This window comes from Fusarium pseudograminearum, chromosome 1 (genome assembly GCF_000303195.2).
Source record: "Fusarium pseudograminearum CS3096 chromosome 1, whole genome shotgun sequence".
Lineage (NCBI taxonomy): Eukaryota > Fungi > Ascomycota > Sordariomycetes > Hypocreales > Nectriaceae > Fusarium > Fusarium pseudograminearum.
Genome location: NC_031951.1, coordinates 11,536,532 through 11,559,163, shown reverse-complemented (window position 1 = coordinate 11,559,163; position 22,632 = coordinate 11,536,532). Strand labels below are relative to the sequence as shown.

Genomic DNA, 22,632 nt, shown 5'->3' with positions numbered 1-22,632 from the left:
GGCTGGCGGTGAACTAGTCTAGTTTCCAACACTCGCCTTCACGCTGACGATCATCATAGGCCGTGGATCATGGGGAGGAGTTGTTTCAATTCGTGAGTGTCGATAGAGACATCACACCGGAGTCACTGAGCCATCACCTTAAGTCTGCCGACCCGAAGAACCTGGCTTTATATCGGTGTCCTGTATCTAAGAATACTGTTTTAATCTGGACTCGGTGCCCGGCAACAAGTTCTGCGAAGCGAATTCGTGTCCAAAATCGAGTCAGACGAGATCTTACTTGGTACGCTGGCGAAGAGGGCATCCAAAATATTGTTACTGTAGGTGATACACTTCCGTGTGTTCAAGAAGATTGTCTAAGTCTATACAGTTATCAATGCGTTCAAAGGAAGATGTGACTGTTTCCAAAATGAGAGACGCTTGCAGGATAAGCGAAGAGACACAAGCGCAATAAAGATAGATTGGATTAATATATGATATGTATAAATACCCAAAGTATCTGGAGTGAAGCTCTGCAATATCCATTCTTAGACAATCTCAATAGTATACATACCATCTTGATCTTTGCTTCTGTAGAATTTTTCTTCTATCCCCAAGTCGCTCCATATTTGTTCCCTTAATCTGGTTCTAGATTTGAATATTGCAGTATGATCAAGCCAGTCCCTATGCATTCGACTCACTCCAATCTCAAAAAATCCAACCCTGATAAAGGTTCCTCGTCCTCGTCCTCGTCCTTCCTGTACAGGGTATCAGCAACAGCCCGCAATCGGACAGTACTGTAACCACCCCATCCGATTTAACATCTGCTTCTGCAATCCTCAAAGCGAATACTCGCGTGTTCTTTGGCAGTTCCCTATCCAGCAAAATGATATACGGGTGGTCTGCCTTCAGACCCTTTCTCATAAAGACAAGCATTGGTTTAAGGTTGTTCGGGTTGAACAGTTCAGTAAGATGTCAGACAAGCTGTGGAGACAATAACAGATATGCTAGCAATGCTTGTCTCTCATTAGTTGGACAGGGGTTTCTCAAGTGGACTGCTTACTGTGGGTTGAGGCAACTGGTTCGCTAACCCTGGTTAACGACCTAAAGTTGTCCTAGTTATGAGGTAAAATCATACGTTTTTCACTGTTCTTATCTAGTATAATAACTAGATAGATAAGCCGTGTCGGATGTAGTGATGCTTCCTAATCTGTCTTATCTGAGGCAGATTTTATTCTTCTTATGGTATTGACATTTGCTCTCCTACAACAAAGTACACTCACTTGTGATAAAATGCTAATGTTTGAGCGCTAGCTATTATGGTATATGTAAACCTTAGCGCTGAATTTTCCAATAGCGCTATTAGTTCATTTATCGTAATTACCACCATTAGGTATATACTGCACTTGACTTGCTAAGATAGCTGCTATGATCAATAGTCTCAACTAGCTCTGCACTAAGACATTCAGCCCTGAGCCTAAGTTAAGAAAAGAAAAGAAAAGAAAAGGGGGCAATTTTAATACAAGATCTAGATGGAGAACGTGTTTTTTGCATTTATCTTTTTTTGCCTTTACTTGCTTTCTGTCATACATTCAGGTTTTAACCTCGTCACTCATTACAATGATTTCGCGCAATCTTCTTACTGGGACTGTCATCCTGCTGGCTGCCTGTCTGGCTGACGCTAGCCCATGTCGTCTATCAATTGTTTCCTCGTCAACCGTTGTTGCATCCGCCAGCGAGACAGCGACCAAAAGTGAGGCCGCGACATCCACTGCTTCTGTCGATGTCCCGCAGACTACTACCGGCCCGGCCACCTCTGAGTCTACGACCGAGACTGAGACAACTGTAAATGTTGAAACTACCTTCAGTACTTCTTCGGTCGAAACAACAACTACAGCCCTTGCCGATATCACTACGACTACAAACCTTATCACAACTGCTGAGACCACAGCTGAGGCCACAACCACCACTGCCGCAGCTACTACCACTGGCGAGGAGCCTGAAGCACTTCAATCAATCTACTTGTACGCCAGCGGCAGCGATGACCCCTCCCTGGCATCCACCGACGGCACAGGCTTCTCCGTAATCTCCGACACGTCCAGCTCTGAGATAAAATACATTGCCTTTACCGACGACGTCAGCTCCCCACTGTTCTTCACCTTGAGCGAAAGCACCGGCAAGGTCAAGATCGGCAATGGCCCTCGCGCTGGAAATCTCCTTGGGTACTCTTCATCAGGCGACTACAGCTTCGCGCTTGCTGCCGAGACCACACTTATCGAGGACGGTGGCCTATCTGCTATTGATTGTGATATCGTTGCTGGAAATGGCTTCCAGAGACTTCAGTGCCAGTTCGGAAATAGGGGAAATGCGGACTTTTGGACGTGTGGTTCGAACTTTGTGCTGGTGAGCCCGGGTGTTGACTTTTCCAACAAGTGTCCCCGTGCTGCAATGTCTTACAAGCTGGACTACATTGAGGTAAGGTACATTTAACAAGTAATCGGTTAGACATTCTAGAGATTCAACTGCGATTAATGCGCTATATACATGTCACTTATCTTTATTTTCTCTGTAATCTTTTAATCTGTATTATACAAGGCAATTTACTAGTCGTTTTCTAGTTTCGATATTGACCACCTTGTAATAAAGTATATCTATGAGAGAACTAATAATCACTGTCTTAATAACTGCCAAACCATCTACCACTCAGTCGTCTACTACTCTAACTGCTTCGATGTTCAAAGATCGCTATACTCACTTTCAGCTTGTCTATTATCAGTAAGAAGATGGTTCCCGGCACTCGCTGATTTAAACTCAATGATAATCTCAGGATTGCCCTCAAACACAGCAGGCATCGTATGCACAAAATTCCAATAATTCTGATCGTAAATAGGACTTCCTGAACCTCCATATCGGCCAGCAAATGTGATCTGTGGAACAGGGTTTGTGTTTCCAGAGACATAGATCGAGATGCCCTGAATGTCAGCCCACGACTTGACATCCCTCTTCGCGAGTGATGGAGAGACGATGAAAGTGAAAACAGAACTACTGGTACCCTTTGGATAGGTCACTTTTAGTTTGTTGGGCGAGACTTGCATCAGGACATGAGCCTCAGAAGGACGAAGCTGTATTCTGTTAGTGAAATGTGGGTTAAGTTTTGATCTGTATCAACTTACACTAAGCCACCCGATGTTATCATTTCCATAAGCCCAATGAGCAACAGCGGGATGGAACTGTCCCTTGTTGTTAGAGGGTCCGTTTGCGCTCTTTGTTCGATACGACTGGGCTCCGATCATCAGGGACTCGCTGAGCCACGCCGTGATATTGCGGGTATCAAGATCGTAGGGTGGATAGTAGGCCTTTCCGTTGTATGTCTTCTCTCCATCGAGAGTCTTCAGTGACTCTTTCACATCATCTGAAAGCAATGAGTTGTGGAATTCCGAGTGAACGGCAATAAGTGGTGCCCAAGCCCAATCACGGGCATGGCTCATAACCTCTGGGTACTGCCATACACCTGCCTCCTTCCTCCCAATGATGGGTGCTAGAAAGTGCGATAGGATACCAAGAGACTTAGTCATGTCGAGTGAGTAAGAACGGTCCCATGGACCAGCGAGATTGCGCATCTTGGGATTCCAGAGTTGTGAGGTGTAATTCCAGACACCGCGCAGAAGATCAGGGCCTCTTTTGGAAAGAATGCTATCCTCATGAGCATACTTACACCATAGCGTAAGACCAAAGAGGGAAATGCCGGTGTATGTAGCTGAGTTGAACTCAGAAAGTGTGTCGTGCATGTCGAAGAGGTCGATAATCTCCTTCGCATAATCCTCTCCGGCTTGTGTCATATTATCGTCGCCTATCTGGCGGCCAGTCCAACTCGTGCCAATTGCACGCATGATTGCGGGATTGCTGTAAGATGGATAGAGGTTGTCCCCGTTAATGCCGCCATGCCGGTAGGAGTCGCCGATGCTGCAGTTATGAAGACTCTCGAGCATAAGCGCCTTCAGATCACCAGACAACAGGTCTCCAAACTCTTCATATATCGTGATAAAGCTGAGACCGACGAACCCTCGCCAGTTGGGGTCCCATGAACCGTACGCACGAGCGGGGTACCATGACGTTCCAACAGTCGGCTCCTCTGGCTCTCGCGTATAGTCGCCGTACCACAAGTCTTTGGGGTTCTTATGTTGGTCCTTGATGATGTATTTGATGATACCCTCAGCCTTTGAGGCGTCACCGTCGCCATTTCGTGCAAGAAGGCCGACTGCATACCAAGTAGAGGCCAGTGTCTCGTGGTTCATAGCCGCCTTGGATTCAAGGTCATATAGCTGGGAGATCTTTGGGTCGTAGAATTTGTCCATCCACGCCGTTGAGTCTTCCACCATTGCTTTCGCCTCTCCGGATAGCGCCCATGACTGTGCACAGTGCAGGGTCAGGACTCCGAAGAGCCCGCTAGAGATCTTCATGTTGGTTTGGATTATTGGAAAGGGTTAAAATGTCTTTTTCGTCTAATATTGTTAAGAAGGTGACTGATTCCAGTGGGGGAACTTAGCTTCTATAATATGATGAGAGAAAAGTGAGTTGAACTATCACAAAAGATAGAGGCATATAGTGCATATTTATATGACTCATCTCCCCGATTGAATTCGATATACATCTTGTAATTCTGTATCATCGTCCCCTGATCTAAATTCATTCGCACAAAGCAAAACCAGCTGCTATTCCTTTCACATGAGCCACCAAGGGGTTGCTGTTCGTCGTTGGAGAAGAAGTGGTACATGCAGGAAGAAATGCGATCATGAGGCTTTTACTTGCATGACCCATATACTCAATTTCGATCCCTGAGATACTGCAACTTCAAGCAAGGCCTCTTTTTTATGGATAAATTATAATTGGCAGTTGCACCCTCCAACTATCGTTTCCGTCGTTATTTCTGACGTTTATCGTAACTCATGATACGATGTGGTAGATGCAGTTGTTGGTCGAAGTGCAAGGAACATTTCTTCATTCCCATAAACAACCATGTCTTGTGATACCGGGACTGACCCTGACTGTAACCCTGCAGCGCGTGGCGATTGGCAGCAGGCACCTTTCTCCTGCACAGTGATGTCCGCTGATGTAAAATCTGATGGCTGACGTATAGCAGGGTGGTATTTGGTTCATGTTGCATTTCTTAGATGCCTAGACGTTGGTTATTTCTCCTATTCGCCAGATATACCATATCATCCTTCATATCCAGCAAAAGTCCGTCACCTGGTAGAATGTTTCAATTGGCGGGGCCTCTTACTGGTGTGTGGCAACTGAAAGAGGCACAGTTGGTTGTCGGGGTTGACGATCTTTGTTTCTTTTAGCCTAAAACTCCAGTCATGGCGTGGAATTGCCATACCCAATTACAACTTGACATGACTCGTGGTTGGCTCCTCTACGATTGAGTTGCACAAGGCACATTTCAACGCTGATCCTCCAGACAGTTAAATAACACAGGCCATGTCACATGATCTCATCTTTCCCTGCGCTTGACATGTGCTGTCTTCAATGTAGATTTCAGGATAGCAGAGGAAACAATGGCTGGTGCGCCGCAACTTAGCTGGTATCAAGCCTCACCAAGTCCTTTGGCGCGTCTTCGTAGAAAACCCATAGGTACATTCTTGGACTGTTGCTGGGTAGTTTGCATCGTCAATTCCCCCGTTCATAGGGTATTAAAGTCCAATCTATCGTGAAATGGCAGTCTGGGTCACATTTTGTTTCGCTATGATCAAGGGTTGTACTGCAACCATATTCACCTATTTGCATTATTGGAACTGATTGCTAGCGTTTTGTCCATCGATTCATCGCCACCATTGTCTCAAGAATATATCTTGACAGTATTGTCTAGGGTTGGTTCATTTCGAGTTAAATTTCACTTCAAGATTATTCCTCAATCTAATACAGATCCAATAAGGTACCAGAAAGGTTAGCTGATAGAGGCATAATAGACGAAATTTTGAAGTCAGTTTATGATATTTAGACGATATGCTTAGGTCGTTTATTTTTATACTCTAAAGCTTAGAGGCTAATGTTTCTGCTACCTACTAGGGTTCATCTTAGTATCTGTACAGATGAAGCTGAATCTTGATCCATTGTCCCACAAGATAAGGTTGATACCCTAGACTTATCGTAGAGTATAAAACGTGCTCAATCCTTCTCAACAGCTGCGTTAAGACCAGGGTCTGTCCTATCACGAACCCTGTCATTACGAATTTCCAACAACCCAGCCAGTATCTATATGCACTCGGCCTCTCGAGGTGGGACTGACTGTGGAGTGTGGAATTTGCTCAATTCTTCTCAACTCGCTATATCAGGCTAGAAATGCGATGCGGTCCCTGTGCATCATTCTTGGCTACTCAACACGATACTAAAACTGGGTAATTTTCCGCGTTCTTTTGATCGACTGATAAGAGCCCAGATCTAATGCTACGAAAACGGCTACATGGTTTCTAATAAGCGAACCATCTTGATGGTAAGCCAAGGAAAAACGTTGCAGTGTTTCGATTGCCAACATGCTCATTTACTCTCACACTCCACTTATCTTGGCCAAGAAGCTTTTCTTTTATACATAAGGCCCCTGATGGAATGCTACAGTCTTATTTTCACACTCTCTCAACTCTACCGAGCCAGTTGCCAGTCTCTCAATCACCATTGGCATCACTGATCGTTCAGCATGGTTTCTCACGGGAGTTCTCTCGGCGCTCGCCATATCCAGAACATGAGCGAAGCTAGCATACTTGAACCCCATTGGGGTTATGCAGACCGTGCTCTTCCATGTGTGAAAGACGTCAAGACCTGCCAGTACCTCGATCTCGTCTATTCCGGCCACGACTTTAGCATGCTCTTCGTCGGAATCTTCTGGGCAATGGCAGTTGGTGTCCTATTGATCTGGGCTTTTAGCCGCAAGATTTTCTCTTCTCCAAGAGCAGATGAGTTCATCATCGTGGATAACGAGAAGACAGCTACCTCGACAACAAACCAACGCACACGGGTAAAAAGGGCCATCGCATCTTTTTTCCGTTCCTACCTCTTACCAGATTCGATACGTATTATCTTTGGTCGCACCACACGTTTACAGGTCACTCTGTTGGCGATCTTGACAGCCTATATGATCATAGTCAGCTTTGCTGGTCTCAGCTACCGAATCTGGGTTGTTGCTATACCGGACATGGAGGGTGTCCACACCACCAGAACAACACTTGGCCCTTGGTCGAATCGAATCGGTGTCCTCGCCTACGCGCTTACACCTCTCACTGTCATGTTGGCTAGCCGCGAATCAATCCTAAGTCTATTGACTGGCGTTCCTTACCAAAGCTTCAACTTTCTGCATCGATGGCTCGGATACATTATCCTTGCCCAGGCCCTACTCCACACCGTCGGATGGATCGTCATTGAGACGAAGCTCTATGCTCCACAACCAGCTGCCGCCCTGCAATTGATCACGGAGCTTTACATGATCTGGGGAATCGTCGCAACGCTGCTGATACTACTCCTTTTTGTACTCAGTTTGCCAGTTGTGATCCGTCGAACAGGCTACGAATTCTTCCGAAAGGCTCACTATGTACTGGCAATGGTCTATATTGGCGCGTGCTATGCGCATTGGGACAAGCTGTCTTGTTTCCTTTACTCATCCCTACTTATCTGGTTTATCGACCGAGCTCTGCGACTAATCAGGAGTGGATTGATTCATTATCAATATATGGATGACGGTTCTGTCGGCTTTAAGAGCATCAATGCGACCATGAAATATTTTCCGGATTCCGACAATGGCGATGTCCTCCGGCTAGATTTCACGCACTCCCAGGATCCTTGGAATATTGGTCAACACTTTTACCTCTGTTTTACTGAATGCAGTATTTGGCAATCGCATCCTTTCACTCCACTGAGCCTTCCAGTGGTGCAGGATGGAGTTGTCAAACATTCTTACATCCTACGCGCAAAGCAGGGCGAGACAAAGAAGCTCGCACAGTTGGCACAGAAACGAGCAGCCGAGAACGGACCGTCAGTGACACCCGTCATTCTTTCCGGATCCTACGGGGAATCCATTGTAGAGGATTTGACACCGGAGACAAACATCCTTTGCGTCGCGGGTGGTACTGGCATCACTTACGTTTTACCTGTTCTTCTGAGTCTGATCTCCCAGCGATCATCGTCTCTACGCAAGGTTCAACTAATCTGGGCTGTCAGAAAGGAGTCAGACAAGCAGTGGGTTCAAGACGAGCTAGAATCGATTTACGAAGCCAGTGAGTCACATGGTATTGAAGTGCATGTGTATGTTACTCGCGAGACGGGTTATTCAACAATCACACGCGATACTGTTCAAGACGACAAAGCAGCAGATGTTGGCACATCTGCGTCGGCACCCTCAGAATCGGACGAAGTGAGGAGTGACGTTGACAGAAACTTCAAAACCTCTCATCCAGACTTGAGGAAGATGATTCCTAGCTTTGTGGAGGATACTGTCAGAGGACCAACCACAGTTTTTGCAAGCGGGCCAGGCAGTATGATTAGTGACTTGCGTTCTGCCGTGGCTGCTTGTAACTCTGGTGCTCAAGTGTGGAAGGGTAACGACCGTTTCGATGTGTCTTTGATATGCGACAATAGATTAGAGTAGCTTTCGTCCTTATTTACTTTGCGCCTAGATCTCATAAACCATTGCTATCAAGCAGTGATCATCACATCCCCAATCCTTCAAGTATCTTTGTTGTAACAGTAGGATCTGCTCGTAACCTCACATCAGTATCCAGATGCAAAACCTTGGACTTAATCGCCCCATTTGTTTACGAACCAAGATTGGTACAGGTATCAAAATCTACATGGCGTTATCAATTTTCCCCATTGAATTTCTGTTCTAAATACAGTGAAAACTGGTAAGAATGTCATCACAAAATTCTTCACCCTCTACAATTTGCGTGCCTCTCAGATTATGACCAGTAAATGAACCCTACAGCCTATCTATAATGCTTGTTATAATCTTGTGAATAGGGCATCTCACCCCGCCTTAACTGGGAAAGGCAAGTAGCTAAGATACGACAAAACCCCCTCCAAGCAATTTGAGAGGAGAATGTCTTTTCAACATCTCGAAGGAAGCGAACACAATGATCAGAACCATCAAGCAGTCCGACTCCAGTTAAATGAACCAAACTCTCCGTGTCGTTATTAATCCACCGTTCAACGTCTGACCTCTCGTTAAGCTGGTCAAGGCGGACAATCGGAGGACGAGCAGGCGCATGTGAATCTGTAGAACCCTCAGAAGTCGAAGATCGTGCTTCGCTATAAGAGTATATGTAACCCATGGCTGAGATAAGGCCTAGTGCGTCGTAGCACATGAGTCGTTGTGAGTTCCGGGTTGTCTTGAATATGCAAAGCGCATGCCATAAAGCCTTTCGCGCCTTGGAACTATTATTCTGGAAAAAGTCTATGAGACGCATCTTCGACTCCAGCATCTGTTCCTAGTTTGCCTGCCATCCAGTGGCGAAATGGAGTGTTTCCAGTGGTACCGGTATCAGTCGTAGAATCGCAATACAATGGAATATCGTATCTCCCCCAGTCGTCGATTATTGCGTCTAATTGAGGGTTCAGGCTCCTCGTATCAAGTTTCTCAAAAGCCCTTTGAGCATCAGTACTTGACTTTGAGACAAAGTATGATGTAAATGAAGACCGTAGAATCTTGGATGTAAGAAGTTGGTGAGAAATATCCCTCTCATCGAGATACAGTTCCAGGAGAGCGACCTTGCAAGGGAAAGGATCTTTAGCAGACAGCCCATTAGAGCGACTATGACGACAACCTTGTCCACTGACGGCGGGTTGCGCCTCTACGCAAGTCTCCAGTTTGGACTTCCAATCAAGAGCATTTCGAGCCTTCCACGCCCTTTCATCGCAAGGTAGCTGTTTTGTAGCGTCACGAAGGTTGATGGCCAAAGGCATGAACAGAAAGATATGTCCGAGGCATTCCAGGAGTCGAACACACGTAACCAGGCGTATCTCACTTTCAGTAGTTAGCCACGCTTGCCAGGCACCTTCAGTGCCAATATCAGGTTGACTTTGGTGTCTTCGTTTATTCGCCCTGCTAAGCAAGTCCCAGCATACAGTTGAAAGACTGCTTCGCTTGTGTTTTAGTACGACTTTGTCTCTGTGGGAATTAGAAAACATCCACAGAACATGCAACAGAAAAACACTCTGAACTGTAGCAGTTTCGACTTGTGTTATGTGATTAGACAGCTGGGAATGGAAGTTCAGCAGCTGTGTATCATAGAGACGCGGTATGACTTACAGTCTGTTCGACAGCTCGAGCGAGCAGATCAGAAAGTACAAGATTATATTCTTCCGCACCTGGGATCTCGGAGTAATGGCTACCAACGGCTGCTACGGCTAACAGTAGAATCCATGGCAGGCCAGGGTCTTCTAAGCGAGACGGGTGCAGAAAGAGAAACTGCACATCGAAGTACTCAAAGTAAAGCTCCACAAAGGCATGGAGGATGTCATGAGGTATGGCTTCCGTGAAGTTGTCGCGCTGTTGTGTCTTGTAGAAATCATTCAACCCTTCGATAGCTTGTTGCGGAATATCATGTATGTGTCCAAAAAGCTCAGCCCTAGCCATTTGAATGCTGATATCTTGGGACTTGGGAAAGGGAAGGCATGGCTTTGTGTAACTGGAGCATATATGTTCGGGATTTATATAGGTCTGAAGATCAGGATGGTTATCTATTGTCGTCGGTGATTGAATGGCCGGAGCTGATGCTATGGCAAGGTGAGTAGCAGGTGAAGCTGTGTTCTCAACTACCATCGGGGATTTATCCATCAGGTCTGGCAGGCCAGGAAAGCCTGTCAACCCAATATTACCAAATCCTTCTCTCCCAGGCCGTGGTCAGCTCCTTGGGGTCCGGTGCTGTCTTTACCGCATCCCTCACCTCGACGACATCATGGTTCAAAAAAGGCGGGGAACTGTCTTTGGTATCGTCAACTCAGGATCATCAACTGGTGGCATCATCTTGCCGATCATGTTATCTCGTCTATTCAAGCTTATCGGCTTTGGGTAGACTATGCGAGCAGTAGGCTTCCTATTCCTGGCTCTCATGACAATCTCATGTCTTCTGATCAAGGCGAATGGTATTCCAAAGCCTCGCCCCTTCAAAATCTCCGACTACCAGCGCTGCTTTGAAGAGCATGTCATGGTTTTGACAATGACTGGCGGCTTCTTGTTCTTCTGGGGCATGTTTCTTCCGTTGAACTACATCATCATACAGGCAATGTCGAGTGGAATTTCGCCCGATCTCGTTCCATATCTCTTGCCTCTGATTAACGGTATCAGTCTGATTGGCCGTTTGACAGGAGGCGCACTTGCGGATGCCATCGGCCAGTTCAACTGTATGTTGCTGATCACCTCCTTTACTGGAATCTGACTCTCGTCCTTTGGATACCGGGCAGTCAAAGCAAGGCAGCTATCATCACATACGCGATTGCGTTTGGTTACGGCTCAGGTGGCTACGTCTCCGTCTTTCCCGGGTGCGTTGCGCAGATCAGCCCAATCGAGGAGATTGGTACAAGGATTGGACTTGCTGCGCTAGTCAATTCCTTTGGGGCTTTGACCGGAAGTCCACTGGGCGGTGCATTGATCTCTGATAAGGGTGGAAGTGGAAATAGCTTCATTGGGTTGCAACTGTTTTGCGGTTGCACCATGATCGCTTCAGTGTTTGCATATGGAGCTGCACGTTGGTCTCTGGAGGGTTTCAGGTGGACAAAGGTGTAGCTCATAGCATGTTTATTGAGTAGACAGGCGGGTTGCATAAGAACCAATACTAAATCAGTGGTTAACATAAATATTAGCCTAAATCACTCTTAGTGTTTATGTAACCTAAGAGTGGTCTAATAATTTCGTCTAGATTGCTTCAAGTCCCTTTATTTTGCTACCAGCCTGGGAGACTACTTTGTAACATTGCTCAATGCTAAAATTAAAACTAAGATACGCGGAAAACGAACTGCCCTCCACAGTAATGGGAATACGCAATGGCTACTAACTGAGTTCAGGAGCTTCGTCCTTCGGTTGCCAACCAAATAACCCAAGACACTTGACACCAATACCGAGCACGAAGAGAACTACTCGTAGACCCAACATTATTGCTTTTCCAGTCACGCTATCAAGGTCTGGTAACTATGATCGTATTAGCTTGGTGTCGCAGTACAGAAAAAATAACATTAATCATTCATACCTGCTGATTGGTACTCTTTTTGACCCAGTCAAAGGCCCTTGGAATCATGGATTTCTCGTAAACCGCCAGCTGCTGTTTCACTTGATCGTCTGTGACATTTCCATACGAATTCTTCATCCTAGCAAGCTCCAGCAATGGCTCGAGTGCATCAGCCGTATCATGGATAGCATTGTTTGCACCCATGCCTCTTGTTGGAAGCATCGGATGAATAGAATCACCTATCAGCCAAACTCGTGAGTTTGCAATAGTAGGGTCCGACTTGTTCTCATCCTTGGCCAGAAGTCGTTGTCTCCAGTCAACGGGAGTATCACTGTTGGCATATCTCCAAGGTGTGGTCAAGATGGCTGTTTCGTCAACTGCATCCACGATTTTGAGACAATCATGATGGAATCCAGCCTCGATGAGCTTCTCTCTCATTAACCCTTTTTTGTCTTTGACTTGGTCCAATGTAGCTGATTCAGGTCCCGTTGTCCACGACACGCCCAGGAACAGTGATGCCTCTTCCTCGCCGTTTTCCCCAGGCTTCCCAGTAGCGTGTTTAGAACTGGGAGATTTCGAGGTAAAGCTATCGGGAAGATATACAGCAGAGAATATCATGGCCTTGGAGTTGGCTGTATAGATGGTGCCCTTTTCCACAAGCTGATGTGGCAGTGTCTCGAGTACAGGCCATGATAGATGGCATTTGCCCAAAAACCCTCCATGTCCAGGCTTAACGTCGGTGATGATGTTGTTGAGTCCAATTTGCTTGTTGACACGGCTTCCGCTTCCCTCGGCTGCTATGAGCACGTCGCAATCATGATGAGATCCATCATCAAAATGGACTCTGACGCTGCTCTGTCCGGGGGCTTTACCTTTTAAAACCTCATAACGGACATATTTCTTTCCATATTCTATAACTCCTCTCTCTTGGAGTGGTTTCTGGAGGAAATCCCTAAGACGCACTCGCGCAACCGGGGCGCTCTTTTCATATAGGGGGGCTTTGCTCAAATCGACCAGGACTTTCAAGTCAGAGGGGCTGAAGATGCAAGGCGCTGACGACACGACACCACCAGACTTGCCAAACAAGGGGAGAAGAGATGCAAATTGTTCTTTCGTCAAACAAGCCCTGAAGCCGGCCAAGGCGTATGCTCCCAGACGGATTTGGTAGCCTCCTCGCTCTGAGCCTGCTTCGTCGCGTTCGAAGACTGAGACATCGATTTGGTTGTTAGATTTGTTGATTAGACCGTTTGCCAGACATGCGCCGGCAAGACCGCCGCCGATGATGGTGACTTTGAGAGGTGCCATTTGGTGAGAAATCGATATAGTAAAATGTTTGCAGAGGATAAGAAGAATAGTTTATAAGTGGTATACACAACATACGACTGAAACGCTCTCTTAGATAGTGGATTTGAAGAATAATATATCAGATGATAACGCCAGTCTTCTATCCCCCTTTTACTCAAGACAAGTCAGATTATTTGAGTTGATCTCCATTCTCCCCATTACCGTGTCGTTGGCTTCCGTGCAGGCTTGTCGCAGATAATCGGGAACTGGGAAGAGGCTAGACAATAATAGCAGTGCTTTCTTGTGCCACAAATCCGCGAAGACTGATCTGATATTTCTCTCAAGCATCGGATCGGGTCCGGCTTTTATAGAACCCCTCTTCCGGAATGTCGATCGACAGTCCAAATACAGTTAGTACCCCGTCGGCCCCGTCGCTTTCTCTCCTGACTAATGAATGTGGCATTGAAAGTTGGCAGGGCATCAGAGAGTTTGACCGCTGGGAACATAAGAGACAAAATTATGCGGCTTAAACTTGGCTTCTTAGGGTACTTTCTTGTCCATGTACCCTGGGAATCGGGATGGCAAGTTTCCTGTTTCTACTGCCCACTCAGCCACTAGAGTTTTGTACTTTCGGGAATTGTCAAAGCCCATCGCGTACCTGATGCGCTAGCAGGGACTGGGGTTTATGCGTTTTCAAGGATGCTGGAGTATCGAATATTTCCACAAAATTGAACGATTAGAACTGACTGGACAAGGCATGCCTCCAGATCTTGTCGTATCAATCACTTTTGTATAGTGTCTAGATAAATAGAAGAGAAACTAATAAAAGCTACTGTTAATTTATTTAAGCTATTGGAGAATTATCCCACGTAGAAGTCCCTCATCTGTATCCCGCCATGAGAGCATGCCGTCGTTCTCTAATTTTATTGAAATGTATGATGGTCATTAACAAGCAAAGACAGACCAAAGAGTCATCCTTGTGGACCATTGATAAGTTTTTAAACCCCAGCGTATACATAATGAAAGTAAGCGTTTGTATGGAATGGTGCGTATTCTCAAATGAATCTGGTGAGATTTGTTAAAGTGACGGTTGTGAGCGTCACAATGGAGAGCAATAGGGTAGCATCGTTGTCAACGGTTGTGCCACAGCATATTTGAATCAGACTCGACGCCACACGAACTCAGTTGTGGCTGGACCGAGTCATGCTTACTGGTTAAGCGAACGAACGACGACTCGGTCCGTGCCGCTTTGTGTCAGATTGTCAGATTGTCAGCCCCAGCCTCATTCTGGTTTTTTTTTCTAGATATGGGAAATCCAACTGGGAAGAATCACAAATTGAGACCTCGATGTCTCAAAGTAGAGCTATCGTGAAGAGTATTGCTCATGCATCCGTCGACCAAGCCCAATTGAGCATCAAACACAACCCCTCCTTAGCCTTTTCACCTCACCCCTGAAGCGAACGCGCTTACGCTTAACATAATCCCTCAGGACTGGCTGACATCCTTCGCGTACAACATGAGGCGATCGGCACCAAAGTCCTTTTCTGGATCGCCCCAGGAGTACCAAAGCATCGGTCTCACCCGCTTTGAAGATCAACCCAACATTGCTCCATCACCTGGCAGAGAGGGCTCTTATCTTTCACCCCGGTCTGAATTCGATTCACCTCATGTGGACCCATTCAGCCCTAATTTGCATGACCCTTTCACCCCAGGAGGTAGAGAACATAGTCAGGTCGATCTGCTGGCCGCTGACCGGACACATCACTTGTCCGCTGGACTCGGTGTCTACCACCAGCTTGGTCCCCCAGCACAACCTCCGAAAGGTCCATGGTGGGAGAGGCTTGTAAAGAATAAGTGGTCCATGGTAGCATGTCTCGTTCTTGGGGCTGCAGCTGCCGTGGGCCATCATATTCTCTACAGCCATCTCCACAATCGCATAGCTACAAACCAGCAATGGTGGCTCCGACTGGGTCAATTTCTGGCCTTTATTGCAAAAGCTAGTTTCGTTGTTGCTGTTTTAACAGCTCATCAGCAGGTCGCTTGGAGTGCTGTCAGCCAAAATAGCTATACTGTCCATGCTATCGACTCTCTTTTCGGCGCGGCCCACAATGCTTTCGAACTCTTTAACAGAGAGGCATGGAAGAAGTCGGCATTCGCTATGGTTCTTGCTATATACATCTGGATGTCACCTGCTGTAGTCATTTTTACTTCGGCAACACTCAGTGTAGTAACAGATACGAGAGCCGAACATGGAAATTGTCCATCCGTCCGAACCCTCAACTTCAGCAATGACGCCAAGAAAAGCTGGGACGACGATAAAAGAGCTAAGAACGAGACCATGCGTGGAATCTCACTGTCAATGTTCAATCAAGTTATAGCAGACAGGAACTCTCCCTATCATTTCGACTACTGGCTCCAGTCCGCACCGCCGCTTGATTCCATCGCGTCAAGGGTCTTGGCCGGAGGACAACCGATCCAGAGAGATGAAGTGGCTGATGAGATCTGTGGAGAAGACTGGGACTGCTCTACCACGATTAGCTTTCTTGGACCCGGATACAAATGCGAGCAACTGGCCAAAGGCACCAACTCAACAATGAAAAGCTTCAAAGATTACAAGACACCTTTTAATCTTACCGAGATGTTGCCCGTCGGAAATGCGAGCTTGTATGTCGTTGCGGATTTGGGGGAATACAAGGTGAATCAGATCAAAGTCGATGAGAACAACAAACCAGTGGTGAAGCCCCCATTTCCCAAAAACTTGGGTGCTTTGAGAACAGAGCCAGTACTGTGGATGGGCTACGTTGAGGTGGATAACATAGACGAAGCGCATGCAAAGAATCGAAGTATGAAGGGCTGGAACACTGACTATACCCCAGTCATCACTGCCTGCGAGCATTGGGAAATCAAGTATACCGTCAACCTGAATTATACAGGTGGTCGCCAATCATACAAAGTCACCAATCGAGATTACAAACAAAAGGTCATCAACACAACATATATCGACGAGTCCTCCGTCAATGACGGAACCCTCGACCCGATATTTGCTGAGCCTGAGGAGAACTATGTCTTCCCAAAGGACTGGCCATACTACCGCAAAATAACATCGTACCACTCTCTGGGAAAGAAGATCCGCGATCTTCTCCAAGGGTCGATCCAGCTGCCAGGACCAATTGCACACTCATCAATCACAACTTCGAAGTTGGTCGCCCGTCCTGAGTCTTTACCCGTCCCTAATTTTGAGGACGCCTTACAAAAGCTCTACGAGGACCTACTCATATCCCTTCTCTCAGACCCATTGCTTCTCGCTGTTGCATGGGCTTCGCACCCGAACGAGCTCTCGGGCCGGGGTCCGGGTGGACCTGATACAGAATACCCATGCATTCGTATGCGCACCGGCAGCTACTTCTTTTACAACTGGGGTGTCCTTGTAGTTGTTTATGCAGCGTCGTTTCTTGTTGGGGTCATGGGTGTGGCATACGGCCTTGTAGTGATGTGGCAAGATGGAGTGAAAGAACTACGAGAGATGTCGTTTTCCTCGATCGCCAAAACGACACAGAAGATGGACCTGGACCAAAATGAAAATAGAAGGAGCAGAATACGGGCCGTGGAGGAGCGTCCTGGTAGTGGTATATTTGAGTTTAGGGTTGAAGATTATGATCGATGGGGTGGTAGTAAGGTTCCACGGACCAGAGAAACCTGACCTTAGGTCGACACTTAGTTGGCTAGATACTACTATAAAACAGAGGAGTCTGCGTCCTAGCCTTGAAAGAATATGAGAGACAATGGCTACTGAATACTAGAAGCACTGGCCTCTGCTTGAAGGTTAGAGTCGAAGTAGCATAAGCTGGCCTGATGACTTTCTCTATCATCTTTTCAGTGGTGAATTTTCCTAACACCCTGAGGAATAGTTTCATAAACTGGCTAACAGAAGAAAGGGTTATTCTAAACCAAAACCTATCTATCACTTGAATATTATTCTCTACAATGGATAAAACGGGGGTTGAGTAAATTGTATACGCAAAGGTTGATATAGGACGTGATGTCTTTTGAACACGGTGAAATCAAGCGTCCTGGGCAACGATATCAACAGGAGTATAGCTGCTTGGACTACCACTAGAAATGTACAGATAATCGCCATTTCCAGCATCGTACTTGTAGTAAAATTGGTTGTTCAAGCCGCTGCTGGGATCAGAGACACAGGTTATGTCCTCGTCGCCATCACCTGAGCAAGAAGCCTTTGGAGTCGTACAGGCAAGCTTTCCATTGACTATCTCACAGGTCAGATAGTCGTAGACCATGCCGGGGCCAGTGTTTCCATTCTGGCAAAATCCAAAGTAAGCTGGGTCAGAGGGAGATTCGGCTAAGCCGTAGTATGCGCAAACATAAACTCCGGTATCCTTGTCTCTCAATCGGCCAGTATCGGGATCGAGGATGAACGTCCGAATGCGAGGGCTTCCTCTTTCTGGGTTGAATAGCATGATGCTCCCGTCTTGATCAATGCCTTTGATGGGGCTACCGTTCACAGAGCCGCCACCTCCAACTATGGTAAAGGTTGGGGTTGCAATGGGGGCTGTAGTGGTGGATTCTGCGGTTGTTGTTGTTTCGGTCTCGGATGATGCTGTGACGATTGCAACGGTGGTTCCAGAAACGACAGTGGTTGTTTCGGTCTCGGATGTTGGGATGATAGTAGCAGTGGTAGTTTCTGAAGACAGTGTGGTTGCGATGGTCTCGGTAAGCGTTTTGGACGACGCCACCACAGAGGTCTCGCCTGCCGTTGCTGTACCAGACTGCGTTATCGGATCAATTGAAGTCGAAGTCCCCACATCGGTTGCTGAAGAGAGACAAACTATGGTCAGCCAGTTCCGTAACCATGTCCCCTGTTGTAATCATGTCGCAACTTACTCGAAGTTTGAGGCTTACATGGACCAGCAAGCGCAGAGTCCACACCAAAAAGGCCAACACCCAACAGGAAGGCAATAGATCGCATATTGAGCTAGAGTTGGAATGTTCAAACGATTGACTTGGGTAGGCGAGTTGCGACGAGACAAACAAACATAGAGAAAGCAAGGAAAAAGATTGAAAGAGTTACTTATAGGGCCCTTTGTTGAGTAACTACTACAAAGATCATCTAATTTCCCCTGAAGCAATAGTTTGTGACTAACCCCTGGAGAACTTACTGCCTGTAAACGATTGGCTATTGCTAGTATAAAGGCAAAAGTACTTGAGTTAATGGTGCAAGGAATCATCCAGAAATAGGACTAGGTTGCGTTAGCTTAGCGTTTCCTCCAGACGATCGACCGTTAGCCACGATCGGTCATAACATGTCGCGCTACTGCTATCAGTAACTAATTTCATTATTTTAAAGATGGCGTTATGGATACAGCGTCCTTTGTGGTGCTCTGCGTCAGACCAGACATGTGTCGTGAATTCTCTATCAGGGTGCGATTTACTCGTTATTGAGTATTCTGTCTACTATAAAAACAAGATAAATTAACAGAAAATAAGGCGCCCAGTTTGGATCCTTTACCCCGCTTTCAGAGTGTAAGCGAACATCGAAGCGAGACATGAAAAAGCGCAGCAATGCAATGTCTTCATATTATTAGTCAGTGTGGTGGCATAAAAGTGCGCAAGCTGACATTGCTTCCTTTATCGCACTCTCTGTCGATGGCGCCCAGAGCTTATCAACTCTTGTAAATCCAACAACCCAAGTAACAACTCAGATACCACATTTCTCTGCACAAGGGTCGAAGCCCGATTAACAACCGCAGCGGACTTGCTGGTGTCTTGATTGGCACGATGGCTGATATTGACGAGGCTATCGAACATGCGAAAAAGTCGACTGCCGCCGAGCCAACAAACGTCGAATACTTAAAACAACTTGGAAACCTTCTAAATGACAGACATGTTAGCACTGGTATGCTGGTGGATCTTGATGCGTCTATTCTTGCGACCAAGCAAGCTATCGATGCGATAATAAACGACGATATCGATTTGGCAGACTGCTCGAACACCCTCAGTTACCGGCTTCAAGACAGATTTCTAATCACGGAAGATAAAACAGACCTTGAAGAGGCTATGCGAATGGCACAAAAGGCGGTCGAGCTAACGACGACGTTACGGTCTGGTAATGCGAAATACTTGAGTAATCTCGCTGCGTCATTTAAGATCAGGTTCTCGGTTACGGGAGAGCCAAGGGACATGGAAGACGATATTTTCCTGGCAAAAAAGGCCTTTTCTGTGACGGAAAGCAGTGACCTGGAACTACCCAAGTGGCTAAATAATCTTGGAAATCATCTCAGCAACAGATACTTGGTCACAGGTTCCATGGAGGACTTGGAGGAAGCAATCAATTTGAACCGGCGTGTAGTTGTCACGAAATTAGACATCAAACTGCAAGCTCTTTTCTTGAACAACTTGTCGGCCAAGTTAGATCTCAAGGCCGAAGTCACTGGTAATTCGAACACATACGAGGAGGCAATCGAAGTTGCAAAAAAGGCCCTCGCCCTGACGCCAGATGGACATCCAGATCAGGCAAAATGGTTAAATAACCTCGCGACTCATCTGATAGAAAAGTTCGACAGATCGTGGGACTTGAGCGACTTGCAAGATGCCATCAATGCCGCAAGCAAGGCTTCAGATCTGACGCTGAACGGGCCTACCAAGGCTCGATATCTCGAAGTGGTCGCAGGTAGCTTGAATTGCAAATACGAAAACATGGGCCTGTTGACAGATCTAAAAGAAGCTATTCGCTTGACTGAAATGGCTCTTGAAATGCTTCCCACTCACCATTCAAAAAGGCCACAAGTCGCCTCCACCCTTTCAGATCTTCTTAGTAACATGTACCTGCGAAACGACACGATCCAAGACTTGGACAGAGCGATAGAACTGTCCAGAGAGGCTGCTGATGCAAATTCCGATAACATCCCCTACAAAGCAATATATCTCGACAGGCTTGCAATGCAACTGAACCTCAGATCGACAAGATCTCGGACAGACCCTCGCCTTTGGAAGGATTTGGAAGAGTCCATACAACTGGAGAGAATGGCAATTGCCATCGCAGACAAGAATCGCCCAACCTGGTCTTTCAAGAATAACCTACAGTCTATGCTCATCATAAAGTATGACTTGACAAGGGAAAAACTAATACTCGATGAATGTACTAGACTCCAGAGAGAAGTACTCGACGAAATTCCAAAAGACCATCAATACCGATCGGAAATGCTCAACACCCTAGGTTATCGTCTCAGAGATGCAGCAAATAACGATGAAGATCTTGGTAAGGCTTCAGAGTGTTTTCTCGAGGCGTTGCAGACCACGAATGCTCCTACGATAACTCGAGTGAGAGCTGGCTCGGCTCTACTACAGTGTTGTCCCGATAAATAGAAAGCTTACCAAGCTGCGCAAGTCATTATGGGTCTTTTACCTCAGTTGATCACGAGATCACATGAGACCTCGGATAAACAGCACGCTGCGGGCTCGAGAGCTGGTATGACTTGTAGTGCTGCTGCTGCAGCGTTACAAGCAGATAGTCCACTCTTTGAGGCACTACAGGTGCTTGAGCTGGGGCGCGGTGTGCTTGCAAAGTACAGCGAGGAGATGTTGTTCGATCCAGTCAAATTATGTCTTCTATCACCGGAACAATCCAAGGCTTATAGCCAGCTTCGCGATGAATTGCAGGTTTCCAACACTTTCAGCCAAGAGTTATCTCTCCAGGGTCACATTTCGCAGATGAATAAGCGTCACAGTGCGGCCACCGAACTGGAGGAGTTGATCGTTGAGATACGAAAGTTTCCTGGATTTGAAGACCTCTGGACCGCACCGGCGGAGGCAGAAATGTTTGAGGCTGCTAAGTGTGGTCCCGTCGTCGTCATCAATATTAGTGATGGTCGATGCGATGCGATTATCATCACCAAAGATCAAATGCGGTCTTTGGCGCTTTGCAATATTACAAACGACCTCCATCAATTTGCTCGCAAGGGTGACTTTGGCAGCTCAAGAATTCTAGAATGGATGTGGGATAATATCACTAAGCCAATATTGGACGCTCTTGGCTATTCTCAGCCTCCTGATGAGAGTGCATGGCCTCACGTGTGGTGGATACCTACGGACTTGTTGACTCTTTTCCCCCTACACGCTGCAGGGTATCATCGACGAGAGTCATCAGAAACTGTCATTGATAGGGTAGTTTCATCTTACGCATCTTCCATCAGGGCTATCAACCGTGGTCGCCAGAACGAGATTTCAACACGGTCAACTAGCACGATTGTACCGCGAGCGATGCTTGTAGGCATGCAATACACTCCAGAATGCGGACCATTGCCCTTTGCAAACAAAGAAGTGGATATTGTGCAAGAGCTATGCAAGTCACTTGGTCTAGAGACTGTTCGACCTAGTCCACGGAAAGAAGATGTCTCTAAGGGCTTGTTAGACTGCAAAGTATTCCACTTCGCAGGTCATGGCGCCACCGATGAGGAAAATCCTTCCAACAGTCATTTACTCCTGGAAGACTGGAAAGAAGACCGATTTTGCGTCGCTGACTTACAACGAATGAACCTGCGGGAACACGCACCATTTCTCGCGTATCTATCTGCCTGTGGCACTGGACAGATGAAGCGGTACAACCTGGTTGATGAGAGTATCCATTTGATCAGTGCCTACCAGTTGGCTGGCTTTCGTCATGTCATCGGTACGCTGTGGAAGGTGAGTGATCAATGTTGTGTGGATATAGCTAGGGTAACGTATGAGAGCATGATTGATTCAGGGCTGAGTGATCAAGGTGTCAGTTGGGGGCTGCACAGGGCTAGTATTGAGCTTCGTGATAGATGGGTCAAGGGGCAGAAGCGAGAGAGAAGCTCGTTGGAAAGAGCAGTTCGGGTCTTGAGAAATGACGGCAGTAATGTTGCTAGAGACGAAAAATACTGTAATGATGAGAGTGGGAGAGATATCGTGATGATAGAAGACGATGAACCTGAAGTTGGCGAGCAGTTACAGTGGGCACCTTATGTTCATTTTGGGGTATAAACACGAGACTGGCATGAGGGAATATCTATCTTTTTAGAAGCGCCTTTCAATGTCATGCGTCGCTTTCTTCCTGACGCGTTGCACTGAGAAGGCGGGTTACTAAAAAATAGGGACTAAAAGCAGAATAGACAAAATTATTAGT

General features: G+C 46.6%; 9 protein-coding genes across 9 annotated transcripts, besides 1 other annotated feature; 5 read left to right on the top strand and 4 right to left on the bottom strand.

The window, feature by feature from the left end:
- The first annotated feature begins 1,460 nt into the window (after nt 1-1,460).
- Nucleotides 1,461-1,483: a microsatellite.
- Nucleotides 1,484-1,596: 113 nt separating this feature from the next.
- Nucleotides 1,597-2,466, top strand: FPSE_00665 (uncharacterized protein; the record flags this gene model as incomplete). Its single annotated transcript, XM_009253785.1, has 1 exon — nt 1,597-2,466. One exon carries the CDS (start codon nt 1,597-1,599, stop codon nt 2,464-2,466), a length of 870 nt encoding a protein of 289 aa, XP_009252060.1.
- A 245-nt stretch (nt 2,467-2,711) lies between these two features.
- On the bottom strand, nt 2,712-4,436 carry FPSE_00666 (uncharacterized protein; the record flags this gene model as incomplete). The annotated part of the gene is made up of 2 exons (XM_009253786.1): nt 2,712-3,098; nt 3,150-4,436. 2 exons carry the CDS (start codon nt 4,434-4,436, stop codon nt 2,712-2,714), a joined length of 1,674 nt encoding a protein of 557 aa, XP_009252061.1.
- Nucleotides 4,437-6,670: 2,234 nt separating this feature from the next.
- Nucleotides 6,671-8,611, top strand: FPSE_00667 (uncharacterized protein; the record flags this gene model as incomplete). Its single annotated transcript, XM_009253787.1, has 1 exon — nt 6,671-8,611. One exon carries the CDS (start codon nt 6,671-6,673, stop codon nt 8,609-8,611), a length of 1,941 nt encoding a protein of 646 aa, XP_009252062.1.
- A 788-nt stretch (nt 8,612-9,399) lies between these two features.
- FPSE_00668 (uncharacterized protein) lies at nt 9,400-10,597 on the bottom strand (the record flags this gene model as incomplete). The annotated part of the gene is made up of 2 exons (XM_009253788.1): nt 9,400-10,218; nt 10,271-10,597. 2 exons carry the CDS (start codon nt 10,595-10,597, stop codon nt 9,400-9,402), a joined length of 1,146 nt encoding a protein of 381 aa, XP_009252063.1.
- Nucleotides 10,598-11,039: 442 nt separating this feature from the next.
- FPSE_00669 (uncharacterized protein) lies at nt 11,040-11,746 on the top strand (the record flags this gene model as incomplete). The annotated part of the gene is made up of 2 exons (XM_009253789.1): nt 11,040-11,364; nt 11,439-11,746. 2 exons carry the CDS (start codon nt 11,040-11,042, stop codon nt 11,744-11,746), a joined length of 633 nt encoding a protein of 210 aa, XP_009252064.1.
- Nucleotides 11,747-12,010: 264 nt separating this feature from the next.
- Nucleotides 12,011-13,490, bottom strand: FPSE_00670 (uncharacterized protein; the record flags this gene model as incomplete). Its single annotated transcript, XM_009253790.1, has 2 exons — nt 12,011-12,148; nt 12,207-13,490. The coding sequence occupies 2 exons, from the start codon at nt 13,488-13,490 to the stop codon at nt 12,011-12,013; spliced, it is 1,422 nt and encodes a 473-aa protein (XP_009252065.1).
- A 1,495-nt stretch (nt 13,491-14,985) lies between these two features.
- On the top strand, nt 14,986-17,169 carry FPSE_00671 (uncharacterized protein; the record flags this gene model as incomplete). Its single annotated transcript, XM_009253791.1, has 1 exon — nt 14,986-17,169. One exon carries the CDS (start codon nt 14,986-14,988, stop codon nt 17,167-17,169), a length of 2,184 nt encoding a protein of 727 aa, XP_009252066.1.
- Nucleotides 17,170-17,530: 361 nt separating this feature from the next.
- FPSE_00672 (uncharacterized protein) lies at nt 17,531-18,456 on the bottom strand (the record flags this gene model as incomplete). The annotated part of the gene is made up of 2 exons (XM_009253792.1): nt 17,531-18,300; nt 18,372-18,456. The coding sequence occupies 2 exons, from the start codon at nt 18,454-18,456 to the stop codon at nt 17,531-17,533; spliced, it is 855 nt and encodes a 284-aa protein (XP_009252067.1).
- An 809-nt stretch (nt 18,457-19,265) lies between these two features.
- Nucleotides 19,266-22,490, top strand: FPSE_00673 (uncharacterized protein; the record flags this gene model as incomplete). The annotated part of the gene is made up of 3 exons (XM_009253793.1): nt 19,266-20,587; nt 20,633-20,807; nt 20,853-22,490. 3 exons carry the CDS (start codon nt 19,266-19,268, stop codon nt 22,488-22,490), a joined length of 3,135 nt encoding a protein of 1,044 aa, XP_009252068.1.
- Between the last annotated feature and the right edge of the window lie 142 nt (nt 22,491-22,632).